General features: G+C 40.1%; 3 protein-coding genes across 4 annotated transcripts in view; 2 read left to right on the top strand and 1 right to left on the bottom strand.

Moving 5' to 3' along the window:
* The window catches only part of LOC103509677, a 37,639-nt gene extending 26,326 nt beyond the window's left edge, over positions 1-11,313 (bottom strand). The window contains exons 1-5 of the mRNA XM_026823955.1: positions 10,704-11,313; positions 10,150-10,439; positions 6,369-6,593; positions 5,741-5,863; positions 4,691-4,852 (exon numbers count right to left, since the gene is read on the bottom strand). Of these exons, the coding sequence (XP_026679756.1) occupies positions 4,691-4,852; positions 5,741-5,863; positions 6,369-6,593; positions 10,150-10,439; positions 10,704-11,116 (1,213 nt within the window). The 5' untranslated portion in view covers positions 11,117-11,313. The remainder of the gene's footprint in view (positions 1-4,690; positions 4,853-5,740; positions 5,864-6,368; positions 6,594-10,149; positions 10,440-10,703) is intronic.
* LOC103509670 overlaps positions 1-17,077 on the top strand; it is a 59,660-nt gene that overhangs the window by 8,614 nt on the left and 33,969 nt on the right. Inside the window, exon 2 of one of the 2 annotated variants that reach the window (XM_017444273.2) lies at positions 8,570-8,697. The exons of the other annotated variant lie outside the window; for it this stretch is intronic. The gene's annotated coding sequence lies outside the window, so the exon portion shown is untranslated. The remainder of the gene's footprint in view (positions 1-8,569; positions 8,698-17,077) is intronic. 2 annotated transcript variants of the gene reach the window in all.
* The window catches only part of LOC103509675 (trehalase-like), an 18,736-nt gene continuing 13,536 nt past the window's right edge, over positions 11,878-17,077 (top strand). Inside the window, exon 1 of the mRNA XM_026823954.1 lies at positions 11,878-11,905. Coding sequence (XP_026679755.1) covers positions 11,878-11,905 — 28 coding nt within the window. The remainder of the gene's footprint in view (positions 11,906-17,077) is intronic.

The following is a 17,077-nucleotide window of genomic DNA, read 5'->3' as shown; positions in this document are numbered from 1 at the left end:
TCTCCTGATCAAACATTCCATTAGATTGGGTGCATCTTTCATTTTCCTCAACCTTGCCAACCATCTCGTGTTATTAACTTTTTGAAAAAGATAGACGAGAGCTTCATATTGTCTGCGGGGCATCTTCATTCCATGACCAAGGTCTAGAAAGAAATGGGAAATAGGTTAGTTGAAAATGAAGATTTAGATGATACAAATCTAGCCGCACGGCAGTGTGCTAGGCTAAGTTCCGGCCTCAGGACGCCAGTGTTATGTTTTATCATAGCATTTTATTCGGCTTAGCCTTTTTACGGAAAAAAAACAACTCTTTTTGGAAGCCTGGAAGATACTTCATAATCGTAACCTCTACCTCGACTAATATTTCTAAAGCTACCTTCACATCAATCTTCATTTCAATATTTCCTATTCCGATGGCGTTTCTATTGGATGCAAAAGAGGGTCTCTGCGTTCATCCTTACCTCGCTTGTATCTTCTCAGTTTCCTATTGGGCGATCTCAATCAGCCCTAGATAGGGTGATTGCTTTGGGCTGACATTTGGTTAATACAAAACCACAATTTGGCTACATAACCAAATGTCAGTCCAAATGTAGTTTAGATTTAGGGTTTTCCTACCTCTCGTTACTTTGATTTTAAATATTCGGGTGATTGCTTTGGGCTGACATTTGGTTAATACAAAACCACAATTTGGCTACATAACCAAATGTCAGCCCAAATGTAGTTTAGATTTGGGGTTTTCCTACCTCTCCTTACTTTGATTTTAAATATTTGTCTCTATCGCTACCACACTAGTTTTCCACTTACGGAATACTTCCAGGTTCTTTGTGTTTTGAAACATGGCCGAAATATGGTCATCATCGAATTCGTCACCCAGGAATAACTCGGGAATCTGTCCGCCCTCTTCGTAACCACTTCCAAAATTGCTATCGTAAGCGAGGACTCCATTGTGGCGAACCTTCTTCCGTCGAGCCGGTGCCATACGGTAAAGTTTGATCTTCTTTACAACTTTGACTTTTGGCTTTCCTGAAAATTGATTTTTCGTAAGTTTTTCTGTGTCCACACATAGTCGACTCCGTCGATCGACGAGGTCGACTCTGTGTGGACACTGGGTGCAATAGTCCTACATACTGGACTCCGTTCACAGGAATTTCGTCAGACAAGACCCCCATTTCAATGTAATGTAATGTGTGGACACAGCTTTGAAAAAACAAAAAACAAAAACAAAAGCGTTTTCTTTGATTTTCTTCTCCTCTTGTCAGGTCTACCCTACAGTCCTACATCTTGAATTAAATTTTAGAATGTGTTGTTTATATCATTGTTTATTTAGTGAGTTATTAGCAACATCAATAACAACACTGTTCACTTTTCAACATCATTTGCTAAGATAATTCATGGGGCTTCACCCCCACGTCATTATATTTGCTAGGCTTTTAATCAACGCAATAAGTTTCCCTTACGGAGCTGAATGCTACTCGTTCACAACTTTTGTGGATATTCTTTGGGGATTCACTGTCTAAAGCTATTAAATAATTACCTTCGGTTTTGTTGGCTATCTCGGGCTCCAACTCGACTTTCACACCCTGCAGATGTTTCCGCAAGACCTTTATTTTGATCTTCTTCCTTCCGTTAATGTGTTCTTTATGCTTCATTATTTTCCTGATTTTCAGAGCATGATTCTTGTGAATATCCTCGAATTCCTTGAGCATAGCTTTCCGGATTTTGTTTCGCAGTTTCCTTCTCCTCCTTTCTGCTAAGGAAAGGTGGCTGTGTTTGGCATGATGCTTATGTAGTTCGTTCAAGTCCTTGTGTAGTTCCTTCAAGTCCAGAGCATTTTCTTTGTCATGTTCTTTGTTTTCGCTGACTCCTTTTCTGCTCTTAATGTCGAGTTCGATGCTATCATTTCTCCCGAGTAGTTTGCTGTTCAAAATATACGTTTTGTTCGAGCCTGGTTTCAGGTGGAGGATGTCGTTTTTCAAGTTCTTCAGCAGATGTGTGATGAAGTATTCGTTCTCCAAACAGTATACTGATGTTTGTGATAGACATAACAGTGTCAGAGTCAAATATGGGAGCATTGTTGTTCACTTGGTTTGGTTTTCTGTTAGTATGTCTATCTTTGAGTTGTGATTTTGGTTAATGGTTATTTCTCATTTTCCTCCGATGTATGTATCATGTTTGCTATTGTTTCTGAAAGAACAAAATATTCAAGTTAGTCATGTTTATTATGTTCAATATTGTTCATGTTCTCTTCTAAATAAATAAGGTACAATATCCTGCATATTGCATACACAGACTGTTGATGCAGGCTCTCTTAAAAACCAATTCTTTCATAAATACCTATTGAGCAAATTAGTCATAAGCTCATAAGAGACATAAATTGATTTATCAATGTCGTTTAACTTGCTTATCCGAGCATATGTTTATGCCATTGTCACTTTGACCGTAAATTTCAAAGTAGGTACCTAATGCATTGTCACTGGTTCAATTGTTCACTGTTCTTAAAGTCGATATCTCTTTGGGATCCATTGGATCCTCTATACACCAACATTTGACAACAACTGGATGGTTACGATCAAATAAAATTTTGGTGATCGACATCAATCGACTAGGTATAACCAATTTACCAATAACCACTAGACAAGGAACAAGGTCTACAAAAGTGTTACTGGTATACAAAGCACACTAGATCAAAGGACAACCAGAACAATTCCTATATCCGTAAAACAAACACCACTAACATTCTACCTTTTATGTCCGATCTTAGGTACCTCAGAGAGTTTTCAGTTAATCCATGCCCTTATCCAGTTCATCTTCATAGACGTACTCATAGGTGTAGTCATCCTTGGGGTTTTTGGTGGTGGTTGACGTGGTTGTGGTTGTGGTAGGGGTTGTGGTGGTCTTTTCTGAAACAGGTCGGACAAAATGATCCATATTAGAATTATTCTTCCTGCGTTCAGACATGTTTAGACTGCGAGGGTAAAGGTACTTTTCAGTCCTATGCTAAAAGTGTAAATAAGGTATATTCTATTCTGTTCCTTCGTTTTCAGACGGGGTCAACATTTTTTCGTCAGCATCTCAATCAGCCCTAGATAGGGTGATTGCTTTGGGCTGACATTTGGTTAATACAAAACCACAATTTGGCTACATAACCAAATGTCAGCCCAAATGTAGTTTAGATTTAGGGTTTTCCTACCTCTCGTTACTTTGATTTTAAATATTTTCATAAGCTCATAAGAGACATAAATTGATTTATCAATGTCGTTTAACTTGCTTATCCGAGCATATGTTTATGCCATTGTCACTTTGACCGTAAATTTCAAAGTAGGTACCTAATGCATTGTCACTGGTTCAATTGTTCACTGTTCTTAAAGTCGATATCTCTTTGGGATCCATTGGATCCTCTATACACCAACATTTGACAACAACTGGATGGTTACGATCAAATAAAATTTTGGTGATCGACATCAATCGACTAGGTATAACCAATTTACCAATAACCACTAGACAAGGAACAAGGTCTACAAAAGTGTTACTGGTATACAAAGCACACTAGATCAAAGGACAACCAGAACAATTCCTATATCCGTAAAACAAACACCACTAACATTCTACCTTTTATGTCCGATCTTAGGTACCTCAGAGAGTTTTCAGTTAATCCATAGTTTGGCCTGTATTAATCAAATGGGTGACGTCAAAGAAAACACTTGACACTGTGTTAACTCTCAGTAGTAAGATCGGCCATTAGTGTTGGTATTACACGTTAAATACCTGTTGTTGTTACATGTTGCTCCCACGTAGAAGGAATTTCACCTAGATCGGAAGAGCGGTTCAGCACATGAGTTTAAGCCTGCCACCAGCAAAGACGTCCTCAGGCTTAGACCAAACTTGATGGACTGACCATCTGATAAGACCAACCCGATGGCAACCTTTGTTTACACTTTCAAAGAATCCACCTTTTCTTTCCGAGTGTGAACATTGGAATAGTTCTTATTGTTACTGCTCGAATGGGACTAGATTTGTATAAGCTTAACCCATCTTTAGGACTGTTTCCCGCACACCTAAACCTCGGGGTGGGTTTCTTTTGTTCGGAGAAAACAGAATGGGACTCTATAGTCCCTTTACTCTTCAATGGAGAAGTACTGGATTTCATACCCCTTCCAATCTAACTAGGTCAATGTTTGAAGTACTGGATTTCATACCCCTTCCAATCTAACTAGGTCAATGTTTGAAGTACTGGATTTCATACCCCTTCCAATCTAACTAGGTCAATGTTTGAAGTACTGGATTTCATACCCCTTCCAATCTAACTAGGTCAATGTTTGAAGTACTGGATTTCATACCCCTTCCAATCTAACTAGGTCAATGTTTGAAGTACTGGATTTCATACCCCTTCCAATCTAACTAGGTCAATGTTTGAAGTACTGGATTTCATACCCCTTCCAATCTAACTAGGTCAATGTTTGAAGTATTGGATTTCATACCTAGAGTCAGCTTAGAAGTTGGAGGGTAGCGCACCTTGTAAGCGCTAGGTTGCGGCTTCAATTCCCGTCCTGGGTAGATTTTATTCTAAACAGATGAGGTTCGTTTTCGGCTTTCTCCTATCTTGTCCTTCTCTCCTCGCTTGCGATAAGACCTTAACAGTTACAGTGCGCTCTAAAAAAAAAATCTAGGGATTTGCCAGGACATTGTGATTTACCTGTCTTGAATCTCTCCGGTTCTTTGTACTGACTGTTACTATCACCATACAACTCTTCCAATGGAACCGTTCGTCTGGTGTGATTGTGTTCCAACTCCTGTAACAGTCTAACATCTCTCTCTACACTGGGGGACAGTTTGACAGGCTCCTTCACTCCAGATTCTGGAATGAAACAACAGTTTTTATTTTTCTGACTGCCACGAGTTGTGTAAATTTATCCAGTATGTATGTTCAAGTCACACCTGTTGTGATTTTTTAACACGTGTGACAAATTAGTGTTGTGAAAATTGCTTCCTAATCTAATTGGGTTCAAAAATTGGCTCATCATTTGTACAGGTTATCTGATTTGTCTAAAGTTCTGCTTCATTATGTTTCGGTGATGTTCAAGTCAACTTTGAATATTAACTCCATACCAGTGTTAACTTTTCCAAGGAAACTTTGAATATTAACTTCATACCCGGTGAATTAATCATGGGCACGATACACCCTAGAAATGTATCACACATAGCTCACTGAAAACCCGTGCATGGACAAATGAAACTGTCAAAAGACATGACATTGTGTTTGGAACTATTTTTCGTTACAAGTGAAGCAGGGTTTAGTCATATAGACACTCGCCTTATAAACACGAAGGCGTGGGTTTAGTCCCCCACTGAGTTATGAAAATTTTTCATGGATATAATTTGGGAATTTGGTCACAATAATAGCATTACTGCTAAGATTTTCATTATCTAGTACAGTGTTTCTCAAACTGTGTGTCACCGAAAGATTGGGGTGGGTGGTTTTGGTGGTTTGACTATTTCTAAACTCGTGTTCTCTTGGTGAGCGATGGGAACTTTTATTTCTAATCTCATTGATTGTGCTTGAGAGTGCGATGGGTTTGGGGGGATTAATGTCATTAAAAGCCGTGTTTGTAGAATTGTATATTCATAAACTTCATTTCTTTGTGGGGGTGGGTGTTCAAAAGTTTGCCGCGGTAGCAACTACTTTGAGAAGCTGTAACTAAGGTTTTACCATCCAACTTTGGACAAAACTTTGAAGTTCATTTACCAGGAGGTTCTATTCCGTCGGACTCTTCCTCAGAATATTCCTCAATGATGTGCTCTTCAGAGGCTGGGGTTGTGGTTGGGGTCGTGGTTGTGGTCTGAGGGGTGGTCGATGTGACGATAATTGCTGAAAAAATAAGATGTTTGCAAATTACTTTCATTTCACAGTCTGAAGTTCAGAATCTTAAAATTCAATTGATCCCAAGGGTAAGGAAAACTTAGACCCTTGTCAAATGGAGTGTGCCTGAAGGCATGTGGTGTCTTCTAATCCACTCAACCCCAGTCAGAGAACTTACTGACCTTACTCAAGATATCAAGATAATCCTACCTTTTAAGCGCTAGGTCGTGAGTTCAATCCCCGCCTGGAACGAACTTAATTCTGAATAGGTAAGGTTTGTTCTCAGAAGGGCGGACTATCCTATCATGGCCTCTCTGCGATATCGGGACAGTTAGACCTCCGTTGTTTGGGGTTACGTACGTCACGTCAAGTGATGGTAGTGTGGCTGTACGAAATCGCCTACAATCTACAATATAATGGGAAAACTTTGAACCACATCTTTGTGACTCCCCTAGTGTGTTTCTACCTTTACCATACTTTCGTGGAATAAGGCCCTGTAGTCTATTCAACTTACGTTTGCTCTTCTTCATCTCGTCTTCATAAATATACTCATACGTATACTCATCCGATGTGGCCCCCTTGCGCCTGTGTTTCTGTCCAGGCTCGGACTTCTCCTTCTTGAACCCTCTGCCCTTATCCAGTTCATCTTCATAGACGTACTCATAGGTGTAGTCATCCTTGGGGTTTTTGGTGGTGGTTGACGTGGTCGTGGTTGTGGTAGGAGTTGTGGTGGTCTTTTCTGAAACAGGTCGGACAAAATGATCCATATTAGAATTATTCTTCCTGCGTTCAGACATATTTAGACTGCGAGGGAATCAATCTTCTACGGCTCCAGCCTTATTATAACGCGACGCTCGACTTTTAATTCCCAGTTCCCAATATCACTGAAGATTAAGCAACGGTGTGCATGGTTGGTATCAAGGCGGGTGACTGTCCCGTCTGGGGACATCACATGTTCGCTGTTTGGGGGTATATTCAATTTGAGAGCTCAATTCTAGCGAAAAGGCAATTTGGCATAAGAGATTCGTATAAGCTTAACCCATCCTTTAGGGCTGTTTGCCCCTACACCTAAGCCTCAGATTGGGCTTTTTGTGTATGGACTTAAGTTAGAAAAGGTAATCCTGTTAATTATTTGTTAGGTTTATATTAGACATCCTATGTATTAACATTATTCTTACCGTTTTACCTAGTATCCAATAATAATAAAAACGTTAAGAATAAGGTAATCCTGTCTATGTCAATGCGCAGTGACTTTCATGAAACTTGTTCGCACCAGTGTGTACTGTTCTGTGTCAATCTTTTGTACGGGTTTCATGAAACATAGTTCACCCGTGTGCATTGTGCCTTACAGTTGAAAGCGTTTACCTCCTCATAGGAGACAAAATCGCCCACTTCTCACGCAGTTCGAATCGAGCCCTATCTCAGTTCTCGCAACAGTTTAGTCAGTCAGGAGGAAAACGACCTGATAGTCGATTCTCAGCATTTGATACCAACCGACCAACCCACCACAGTTTGGAGGGGTGGTCGATGTGACGATAATTGCTGAAAAAATAAGATGTTTGCAAATTACTTTCATTTCACAGTCTGAAGTTCAGAATCTTAATATTCAATTGATCCCAAGGGCACGGAAAACCTAAACCCTTGTCGAATGGAGTGTGCCTGAAGGCATGTGATGTCTTCTAATCCACTCAACCCCAGTTCAGTACCTACACATTCGTATTCACGGTCGTGGGGTTATGACCAGAGACACACGCACATTGGATAAATTAGACTCAACCAAGTATAGGGGTCACATTGAATTGTGTGATTCATTAGACATGGCGATATTACTTTCGATACTAACTTGTTCAGAAGTCACGTCAACGGAAAATAGGGTTAGGTTAACTACATACTGGACTCCGTTCACAGGAATTTCGTCAGACAAGACCCCCATTTCAATGTAATGTAATGTGTGGACACAGCTTTGAAAAAAAAGCGTTTTCTTTGATTTTCTTCTCCTCTTGTCAGGTCTACCCTACAGTCCTACATCTTGAATTAAATTTTAGAATGTGTTGTTTATATCATTGTTTATTTAGTGAGTTATTAGCAACATCAATAACAACACTGTTCACTTTTCAACATCATTTGCTAAGATAATTCATGGGGCTTCACCCCCACGTCATTATATTTGCTAGGCTTTTAATCAACGCAATAAGTTTCCCTTACGGAGCTGAATGCTACTCGTTCACAACTTTTGTGGATATTCTTTGGGGATTCACTGTTTTCTTTGGTTTTCTTCTCCTCTTGTCAGGTCTACCCTACGGTCCTACATACATCTTGAATCAAATTTTAGAATGTGTTGTTTATATCATTGTTTATTTAGTGAGTTGGTAGCAACATTAATAACAACACTGTCCACTTTTCAACATCATTTGCTAAGATAATTCATGGGGCTTCACCCCCGCGTCATTTTATTTGCTAGGCTTTTAATCAACTCAATAAGTTTCCCTTACGGAGCTGAGTGCTACTCGTTCACAACTTTTGTGGATATTCTTTGGGGATTCACTGTCTAAAGCTAACAACTTTTGTGGATATCCCCGAAATTCACTATGCTAGAGAGGCGATGGGTTTGGGGGGATTAATGTCATTAAAAGCCGTGTTTGTAGAATTGTATATTCATAAACTTCATTTCTTTGTGATTTGAACATTTGTGATTAATAAAACAAGTTTGTTTAGTAAATGCTTTACATTGACATCGTTTTAGTGCTCACCTATTTTTACTACTTGTGGGAGACGGACTTTAAGAACTTTCCGTTCGAGGCTTATGGAGAACAGATCATGTTTTAAAAGTGTGTTCTCTAAAGGTGAGTAATGGCACCTTCAAACTTTTCCCCAACTAACTTTAGAATTTGTTGTTTGTTGGTTGGGTCAAATCTTGTAACTAACTTTTGTTAACAAGTTTGATTAGCAAATGTTTTACATTTGTAGAGAATGTTGATCAGAATCACAAATAGAAGCTGGATCAGTAACTTCCGCAAGTGTTGTCGTTCCGATCAAAGTTTATCAACTTCAATGGCTTTTGATTGAAAATTGATCAAGATCGAGTCTTCGTCTCCGAAGATCAAGCATTGGTCAAAGTCACTGGCGATCAAGTGGCCACTGACCATCGGAGCCACTTACCGGAGGCGGAAAGTGATCTTGATTGAACATTGATTAAGGAGCGCGGTAGAGCTCCGCCCCGCCAAGTCAAGAAAGTTTGACCGCGCTACTAGAGATATTATACGCCACAGAGAAAGTAACCGTTTTCAGTCAAAACTTGCGATCTAGTCTTGATCAAAGTCCCTCCTGATCGAGTCACTCACTAGTGATCGAGTCACTCACTGGTGATCGAACCAAAGTCCCTCCTGAATGGTGATCCGCCACAGTCTGCCCGTGTGGGCGAAGCTTACTCGCTGTTCCTCATCTCACGTGACTCAGTTGATTTCATGTGACGTCACACAATACAAGTATCCCTGCGACAATGATAAGCTCATTCTCAAGGACGATAGGTAAGTCAAGGATAGGCTCAGGTGGTGTAGGGCTTGGCCAGGCTCGGATTGAGATAAATCTAGCTCATGCTCAGACTTTAGACTTGCTTACGTTAAGGTGTGTCCAAACATGGTCGACCAGCTGTCGATGGACATCGATCGTACATAATGATATCCAAATTTGCCAGAGAAAGGAACCTTATCCTTTCAACATTCTATTTACATACTTTTGTCGCATATCAATAGAAGTCTTTATCTTTATCAATAGCTAACCTAATTACATCAATTTCAATACGTTTCATATTACCTATGTTTTGTATTTCTGAACAATCGCATCTTCCACGTAATTGATAAAGTGTGGGAGTAACCGTTTTCAGTCAAAACTTGCGATCTAGTCTTGATCAAAGTCCCTCCTGATCGAGTCACTCACTAGTGATCGAGTCACTCACTGGTGATCGAACCAAAGTCCCTCCTGAATGGTGATCCGCCACAGTCTGCCCGTGTGGGCGAAGCTTACTCGCTGTTCCTCATCTCACGTGACTCAGTTGATTTCATGTGACGTCACACAATACAAGTATCCCTGCGACAAAGATCAGCTGATTCTCAAGGACGATAGGTAAGTCAAGGACAGGCTCAGGTGGTGTAGGGCTTGGCCAGGCTCGGCTTGAGATAAATCTAGCTCATGCTTAGACTTTAGACTTGCTTACGTTAAGGTGTATCCAAACATGGTTGACCAGCCATCGATGGACATCGATCAAAAGTGTGGAAAGAGGTGCATCTCAACCTTGCTCGTCAAACTATTGATGACTCGTCTGTAATATGTATTGATGTACAAGAATTTATCATCGTACGCTTTCTGAGCTTCGAAATAGTTCGTCAATACGTTTAACGTTACGTTGTACGGCCAATCGGGGTAGACGCCCATTTTGTGCCGCAAGTCGTGCGATCTTTTGTGCAACAATAATCGTATGACGTGCTGGTTGTACCACTTTTCGAGCCGTTTTGAAAAGAATATTCGTACGTCTCGAAATGCTCGCCGGGGCAGTTTGAAATTTTTATCCGTTATATCAATGTTATACCTATAAGCACACAGACAAGTCATATTTCCGTTAGTCGCGTTCATTTGGATTACTTTTCCTAACTTTGACTTAATAGCTTCAATATGTAAGTATTGTCTGATGATAATGTAAATTTCTATTGATTATTACTCCTTTAATGAATCTTTAGTATTTTGCTTAGTTTCAGTGTCTTCTATCGGTGCCTTGTATTCATTAACTCGTCTTTCATTCAAGCAAGAAGTCCTTTTAAAAAGTTCCCTACAAAACTTCTTCTTATTCTCTTACCTGTTCATGGTTTCTTTCATCGTTTCCGTGAACATATCGACCAGCGACTGATTCAATTGGTTCACAACCGATTCCTCCAACTCTAACCCGTCCATTTTCAACAGATTCCGAAACTCTGCATTGTATTTCTGTCCCAGTTCGAGTCTCAGTTTGTCATCTTCCAGCGTTTCTCGCGTTTTGTCTGGCAGGGCGTTGATGATGTTCTCTTTCTCATGGGTTTCCATCGAGTTTTGACTCTTGTCGAATGCCCGTTTCATGCGCCTCAGGTTGGCCGATTTCTGGTGGAACTTTTGGAACATGTTGATGAATTCGTGAATGGGTTTGTTGCTCAGCAGGAAGTTGTATTCGTTGTTTGGTTCCATATCGATATTTGTCACGGATATGAACATGACTAGTGCCGTTATGAGCTTCATTCTCGTGATGTTTTTAGTTTTTGATGATCTGTGATTAGCTGATCAAAAAGATCTTATTCTATGTGGTATATGTTATTCTATGATTAAGTCGTGTAAGCATAAGTAACATGAAGTTGATTGTTGAATTAGGTAGCCTTTTGCTCGCGTCTCATTCGTTTTTGTTATAAAAAGACACCTTGTTCTTGACACTGTTACTGATGAAGCGTGGGATTGGCACCGCGGTACACCTCATTTGATGTGTTGCGATTAGATTGAAGTGAGAATGACGAGCCGGTCCCCTGGAGCCGTATACCATCGAAGACTACACGACACATCGGGAAAATGGTGCATAAAATCCCGTGCCTGGGCTAGAATTGAAATCACGTCCTTTTGTTTACGAGGCAATCACCAGACGCACCACATACGAGTAGAACATCATCCCAGAGGCAGAGGATGAAATTCCCTGTTCCGGTTGGGTCTAAACCCTCGTCCTCCTGTTCACCAGACGACCACCAACCGCGCCACAGATTACATCATCTCAATCGCCCAAGAACAAAAAGTCCTGGGGGAGAAATCAAGTCGATGGCTCAGAATCGTGTCCGCTGGCATTTCTTTGTTGAGGCCCTACATCCCCTCGGGGATTAAAGGACCTAAGTCGAGAGGCAGAGATGACGGATAAAATGCCATGTTCCGGCTGGGTCTGAACCCTCGTCCTCCCGTTCACCAGACGACATATTACATCATCCAGAAGACAGATGGCGCCCGAGATCCTGAGATTCACAATGGCGGATTCCATGACCAAGTTTACACGCCTGTTAAACCATCGCGGACCCAATACGCGTGACAATGGACCAGTTATCTCAGTACGTGATTGCCTAAAATAATATAGACCCCTCCAGAATCATTATAAGTATAGTCTGCGTCATTTATCTTGAGACTTAAACACAATCGAACAACTTATTCTAAACTGACAGTCTAAATAAAGCATATGGACCAGTTATCTCAGTACGTGATTGCCTAAAATAATATAGACCGCTCCAGAATCATTATAAGTATAGTCTGCGTCATTTATTTTGAGACTTAAACACAATGGAACAACTTATTCTAAGCTGACAGTCTAAATAAAACACTACTTATACTTTTTGAGGTAAGTATTCTGATTCATAAAACTTGACCGCGAGACCAATTCCGCAGGAACTGTGGCAAAAAACGGATTCATGATCTTTTGGGGCCGATATGTCATCAAAAGAATTTGATAGCTAAGTCTCAGGCCGGCCATTCACGCTCAAACTGTCTGAAAGATTTACAGAACGTGTGTGGCGGAAAAAGCTTCCCCGCCAGTTAAAGGCCAACTTTTCGAAAGATCTACAAAAGAGTTCGCGTTTCTCAGGACTTTAGTTTTGGGCCCAAGTCCCTCAAACTTGGGAATAAAAGGTACGGTTCGGCCGCTATTCAAGGCCAAAGTTACGTTTTTCAGTTCCTCAATAATTCTGTCACAAAAATGCTCAAGCTAAAAGTGACAGACTGTACTAGTTATAGTTATAGATAATAGACATAATCGTAAAGAATGGCACAGGTAGGCATAAGGAGATAGGTACGAAGTAATTGATAAACCAATCGATGAAAATATAGGGGAGTAAATTGTTTCATAATAATTTATCCGAAAAGCAATTAGATCACACATGTGGTTGAAAATGGAACAATTAAATTTTGGTCAACTGTGTTTGTAGTTGTACGAATAGTTGTTTCATTTTGTAAGTAGGCAAGTAGGTGTAATAGGTAAATGTTTTTCTTTTCTTTCTTTATTGCCTACCTAGAGATTTATTTTTTCTTGACATCATAGGGGGATTAAGAAGTTGATCTCATAATACGTAAAACCTCTTAACATTCTTAATAATAATCGATAAACAAATAACAATAATTATTTTATGAGACGCTTATTAGAAGATTAACAGAAGCTAATAAACTCCTAATCAGACATCAATGAGCTCAATCGGTATTAGAAGAACCTAAACATCTTTGGGGAGTCTGGGGTTGCATTTTTTGCAGTAAGTACCTATACCTTTAGTTGTTCATGATACACAAGAATGGCGTTCATAATAATAATTATCCAATTTTATTAGAGACAGTGTCAGTTTTTGTGCATAGTTCAAGAAGTCACTAACCGAACTTTTTTTTGCGTGTATGATTTAAGAGGTCACTGACCAAATTGTGCATACCAATCCACATAACAGTTCCTGATAATGAGTGCAAATCTTGACATAACTTTGAAAAACGCGACTTATACCAAAAAATTGCTCCGAATTATTATATCAGATATCCATATTGTATTAAGGATCTAATACACTTGGTTGCAAGTACCCTTTTTTCTGTGGAATTGCACATTATTAACTACCTACCGCCTAGTGCCCAAGTACCCAATTTTTACTTTCACTTCAATCATGCCTGCTGCGGCGAAATCTCTTACGTGCCAAATGATCTTACAAATACAATCATTCATGGAAAGGAAATAGAAATTAAAGAATTTGTGAAATGTCAAGAACCTATTGACAACAAAAGTATGTGTAGAGACATTATCTTTTCAAACTGATAAGGATCATAGATACAAGAGTACCTATGTGGCATACCAAGAGTACCTATTTTTTTTTCTTTTGCCACAATGGCGAAAAAAAAAATGAGTAGGTACCTTTTGCCCTTGCGACGACTACATTGAACTACTAAATTAATTGAAATTTAGGTAATAGGTACTTAGGTCCTAATAGATTTCAGTACATTGTATGACTTAAATAAGCACAATATCGGTACCTAAATACCTATTGAAACAAATCATATACAACAATTTATTATGTTTAATTAGTTTGGCCCGGAGGTGTTTTGCATGAAATTTGGTAATTTCAGTGCAAAATACACGAATTCAGAGTAAAAGTACGGAGGCAGTACTCACTGAACTAGTGAGAGCCCGTTTCCACTTGGATTTTTTTACGGAACGACACAAAATATCCTGTAGGCAATGTAATTTAAATGGGTGTTCCCACTACACACGACACAATCTTTTTCCGAGCGATAAGGGGGAAAAGGAACGGGCTCTAAAGGTGTATCCAAACATAGTCGACCGGGCATCGATCGAGGTCGACTGAACTGAACTGCCTGGATAACATAGGTCCATCTTGTCGATCGTCATCGATCGATGTCCATCGACAGCTGGTCGACCATGTTTGGACACACCTTAACGTAAGCAAGTCTAAAGTCTGAGCATGAGCTAGATTTATCTCAATCCGAGCCTGGCCAAGCCCTACACCACCTGAGCCTATCCTTGACTTACCTATCGTCCTTGAGAATGAGCTTATCATTGTCGCAGGGATACTTGTATTGTGTGACGTCACATGAAATCAACTGAGTCACGTGAGATGAGGAACAGCGAGTAAGCTTCGCCCACACGGGCAGACTGTGGCGGATCACCATTCAGGAGGGACTTTGGTTCGATCACCAGTGAGTGACTCGATCACTAGTGAGTGACTCGATCAGGAGGGACTTTGATCAAGACTAGATCGCAAGTTTTGACTGAAAACGGTTACTTTCTCTGTGGCGTATAATATCTCTAGTAGCGCGGTCAAACTTTCTTGACTTGGCGGGGCGGAGCTCTACCGCGCTCCTTAATCAAGATTACTTTCCGCCTCCGGTAAGTGGCTCCGATGGGCAGTGGCCACTTGATCGCCAGTGACTTTGACCAATACTTGATCTTCGGAGACGAAGACTCGATCTTGATCAATTTTCAATCAAAAGTCATTGAAGTTGATAAACTTTGATCGGAACGACAACACTTGCGGAAGTTACTGATCCAGCTTCTATTTGTGATTCTGATCAACATTCTCATCAATGAAAGACTAGTGGACGTTCCGCCAAAAGTTAGTGGAAAATCACCAGCAAACACCAATCATCTTGACTCCATCCACTCTACTGCCGTCTCTCCAAACCGTTCATAAGCTGTCGCGCGTCGCGTGAAATGTACCAGGGTAAAGATAGGTAAGTATACATATGCCGATCCGAGTCGAGCCGAGCCAAGCCGAAATACAGAGCCAGATGTGAATATTCGAACAACCTGGAAAGGAGAAAGGTAGGAAGTTCTAGATACAATGCTACTATACATAGGTACCTACCTAATTATAAAAGTAGTTTCAAAACATGTATGATTTAGTGATGAGTTCAAGGCAAAGATCAAAGCATGAATCAACTTTAAATGAAATTGGATCTTGAAAAAGTTCGTCCAGTTCAGACTTATGTGGCGTATGGTACAGGTGGGCCAATAAATGGTATGTTTTTTAGGTTTGCGAATAAATGGTACACTTACCCTAGGTAATATGAAACGTATTGGAATTGATGTAATTAGGTTAGCTATTGATAAAGATAAAGACTTCTATCGTTTTGGGCCCAAGTCCCTCAAACTTGGGAATAAAAGGTACGGTTCGGCCGCTATTCAAGGCCAAAGTTACGTTTTTCAGTTCCTCAAAAATTCTGTCACAAAAATGCTCAAGCTAAAAGTGACAGACTGTACTAGTCTTCAAGGCCAAAGTTACGTTTTTCAGTTCCTCAATAATTCTGTCACAAAAATGCTCAAGCTAAAAGTGACAGACTGTACTAGTTATAGTTATAGATAATAGACATAATCGTAAAGAATGGCACAGGTAGGCATAAGGAGATAGGTACGAAGTGGACATTATTCCTTCAGGATAAAATCCGCCCCCGGGCGGGAATCGAACCGGCGGCCTAGCGCTTACAAGGCAGACGCGCTACCAACCAAGCAATCTAGCTAGGCTGACTGGGGTACGAAGTAATTGATAAACCAATCGATGAAAATATAGGGGAGTAAATTGTTTCATAATAATTTATCCGAAAAGCAATTAGATCACACATGTGGTTGAAAATGGAACAATTAAATTTTGGTCAACTGTGTTTGTAGTTGTACGAATAGTTGTTTCATTTTGTAAGTAGGCAAGTAGGTGAAATACTGAAATAGGTAAATGTTTTTTTTCTTTTTCTTTTCTTTCTTTATTGCCTACCTAGAGATTTATTTTTTCTTGACATCATAGGGGGATTAAGAAGTTGATCTCATAATACGTAAAACCTCTTAACATTCTTAATAATAATCGATAAACAAATAACAATAATTATTTTATGAGACGCTTATTAGAAGATTAACAGAAGCTAATAAACTCCTAATCAGACATCAATGAGCTCAATCGGTATTAGAAGAACCTAAACATCTTTGGGGAGTCTGGGGTTGCATTTTTTGCAGTAAGTACCTATACCTTTAGTTGTTCATGATACACAAGAATGGCGTTCATAATCTTCGATGGTATACGGCTCCAGGGGACCGGCTCGTCATTCTCACTTCAATCTAATCGCAACACATCAAATGAGGTGTACCGCGGTGCTGCCAATCCCACGACCCTCACAGTGCAAGACCTCTGGCACTAACCCGCAGCGTTCCTGCAGCTGGAGGAAGAGGAGGACTAGGAGACAACGTAACTTCGCTACAACAACAACAACAAGTGAGGATATGCGCTGATCTCACACATCTAAAGTGGACAATTTCCAGACGACGAAAACATCAGATGACATTACTATTTATTTAGGAAGACATTACAGTTGTCGAGAAATTTCCATTGATTTTATAATTTCATCGAATTTTCCATTGAGAATGCATCATAATTTCTGTACCTCGCTCTTTGATGAACATTGAAAATATGCCAACTTTTCAAGCGACAGACATTATAAAATAATAAAGGTACTTTTTTTCAAGAGGTTTGACAGAGGGAACTGTAACTGCTAAGGTCTTTTCGCCCCAAAATCGAAGAGAGAAGTAAGGGTAGGAGAAAGCCAGCCGTTCCGAGAACGAACATTATCCGTTCAGGATAAAATCCGCCCCGGGCGGAAATCGGACCCGCGGCCTGGCGCTTACAAGACAGACGCGCTACCTACCAA

This window comes from Diaphorina citri, unplaced genomic scaffold, assembly GCF_000475195.1.
Source record: "Diaphorina citri unplaced genomic scaffold, Diaci psyllid genome assembly version 1.1 scaffold519, whole genome shotgun sequence".
Taxonomy (NCBI): domain Eukaryota; kingdom Metazoa; phylum Arthropoda; class Insecta; order Hemiptera; family Psyllidae; genus Diaphorina; species Diaphorina citri.
The sequence above is the reverse complement of the archived record's forward strand: the minus strand, read 5'-3'. Positions and strand labels throughout refer to the sequence as shown.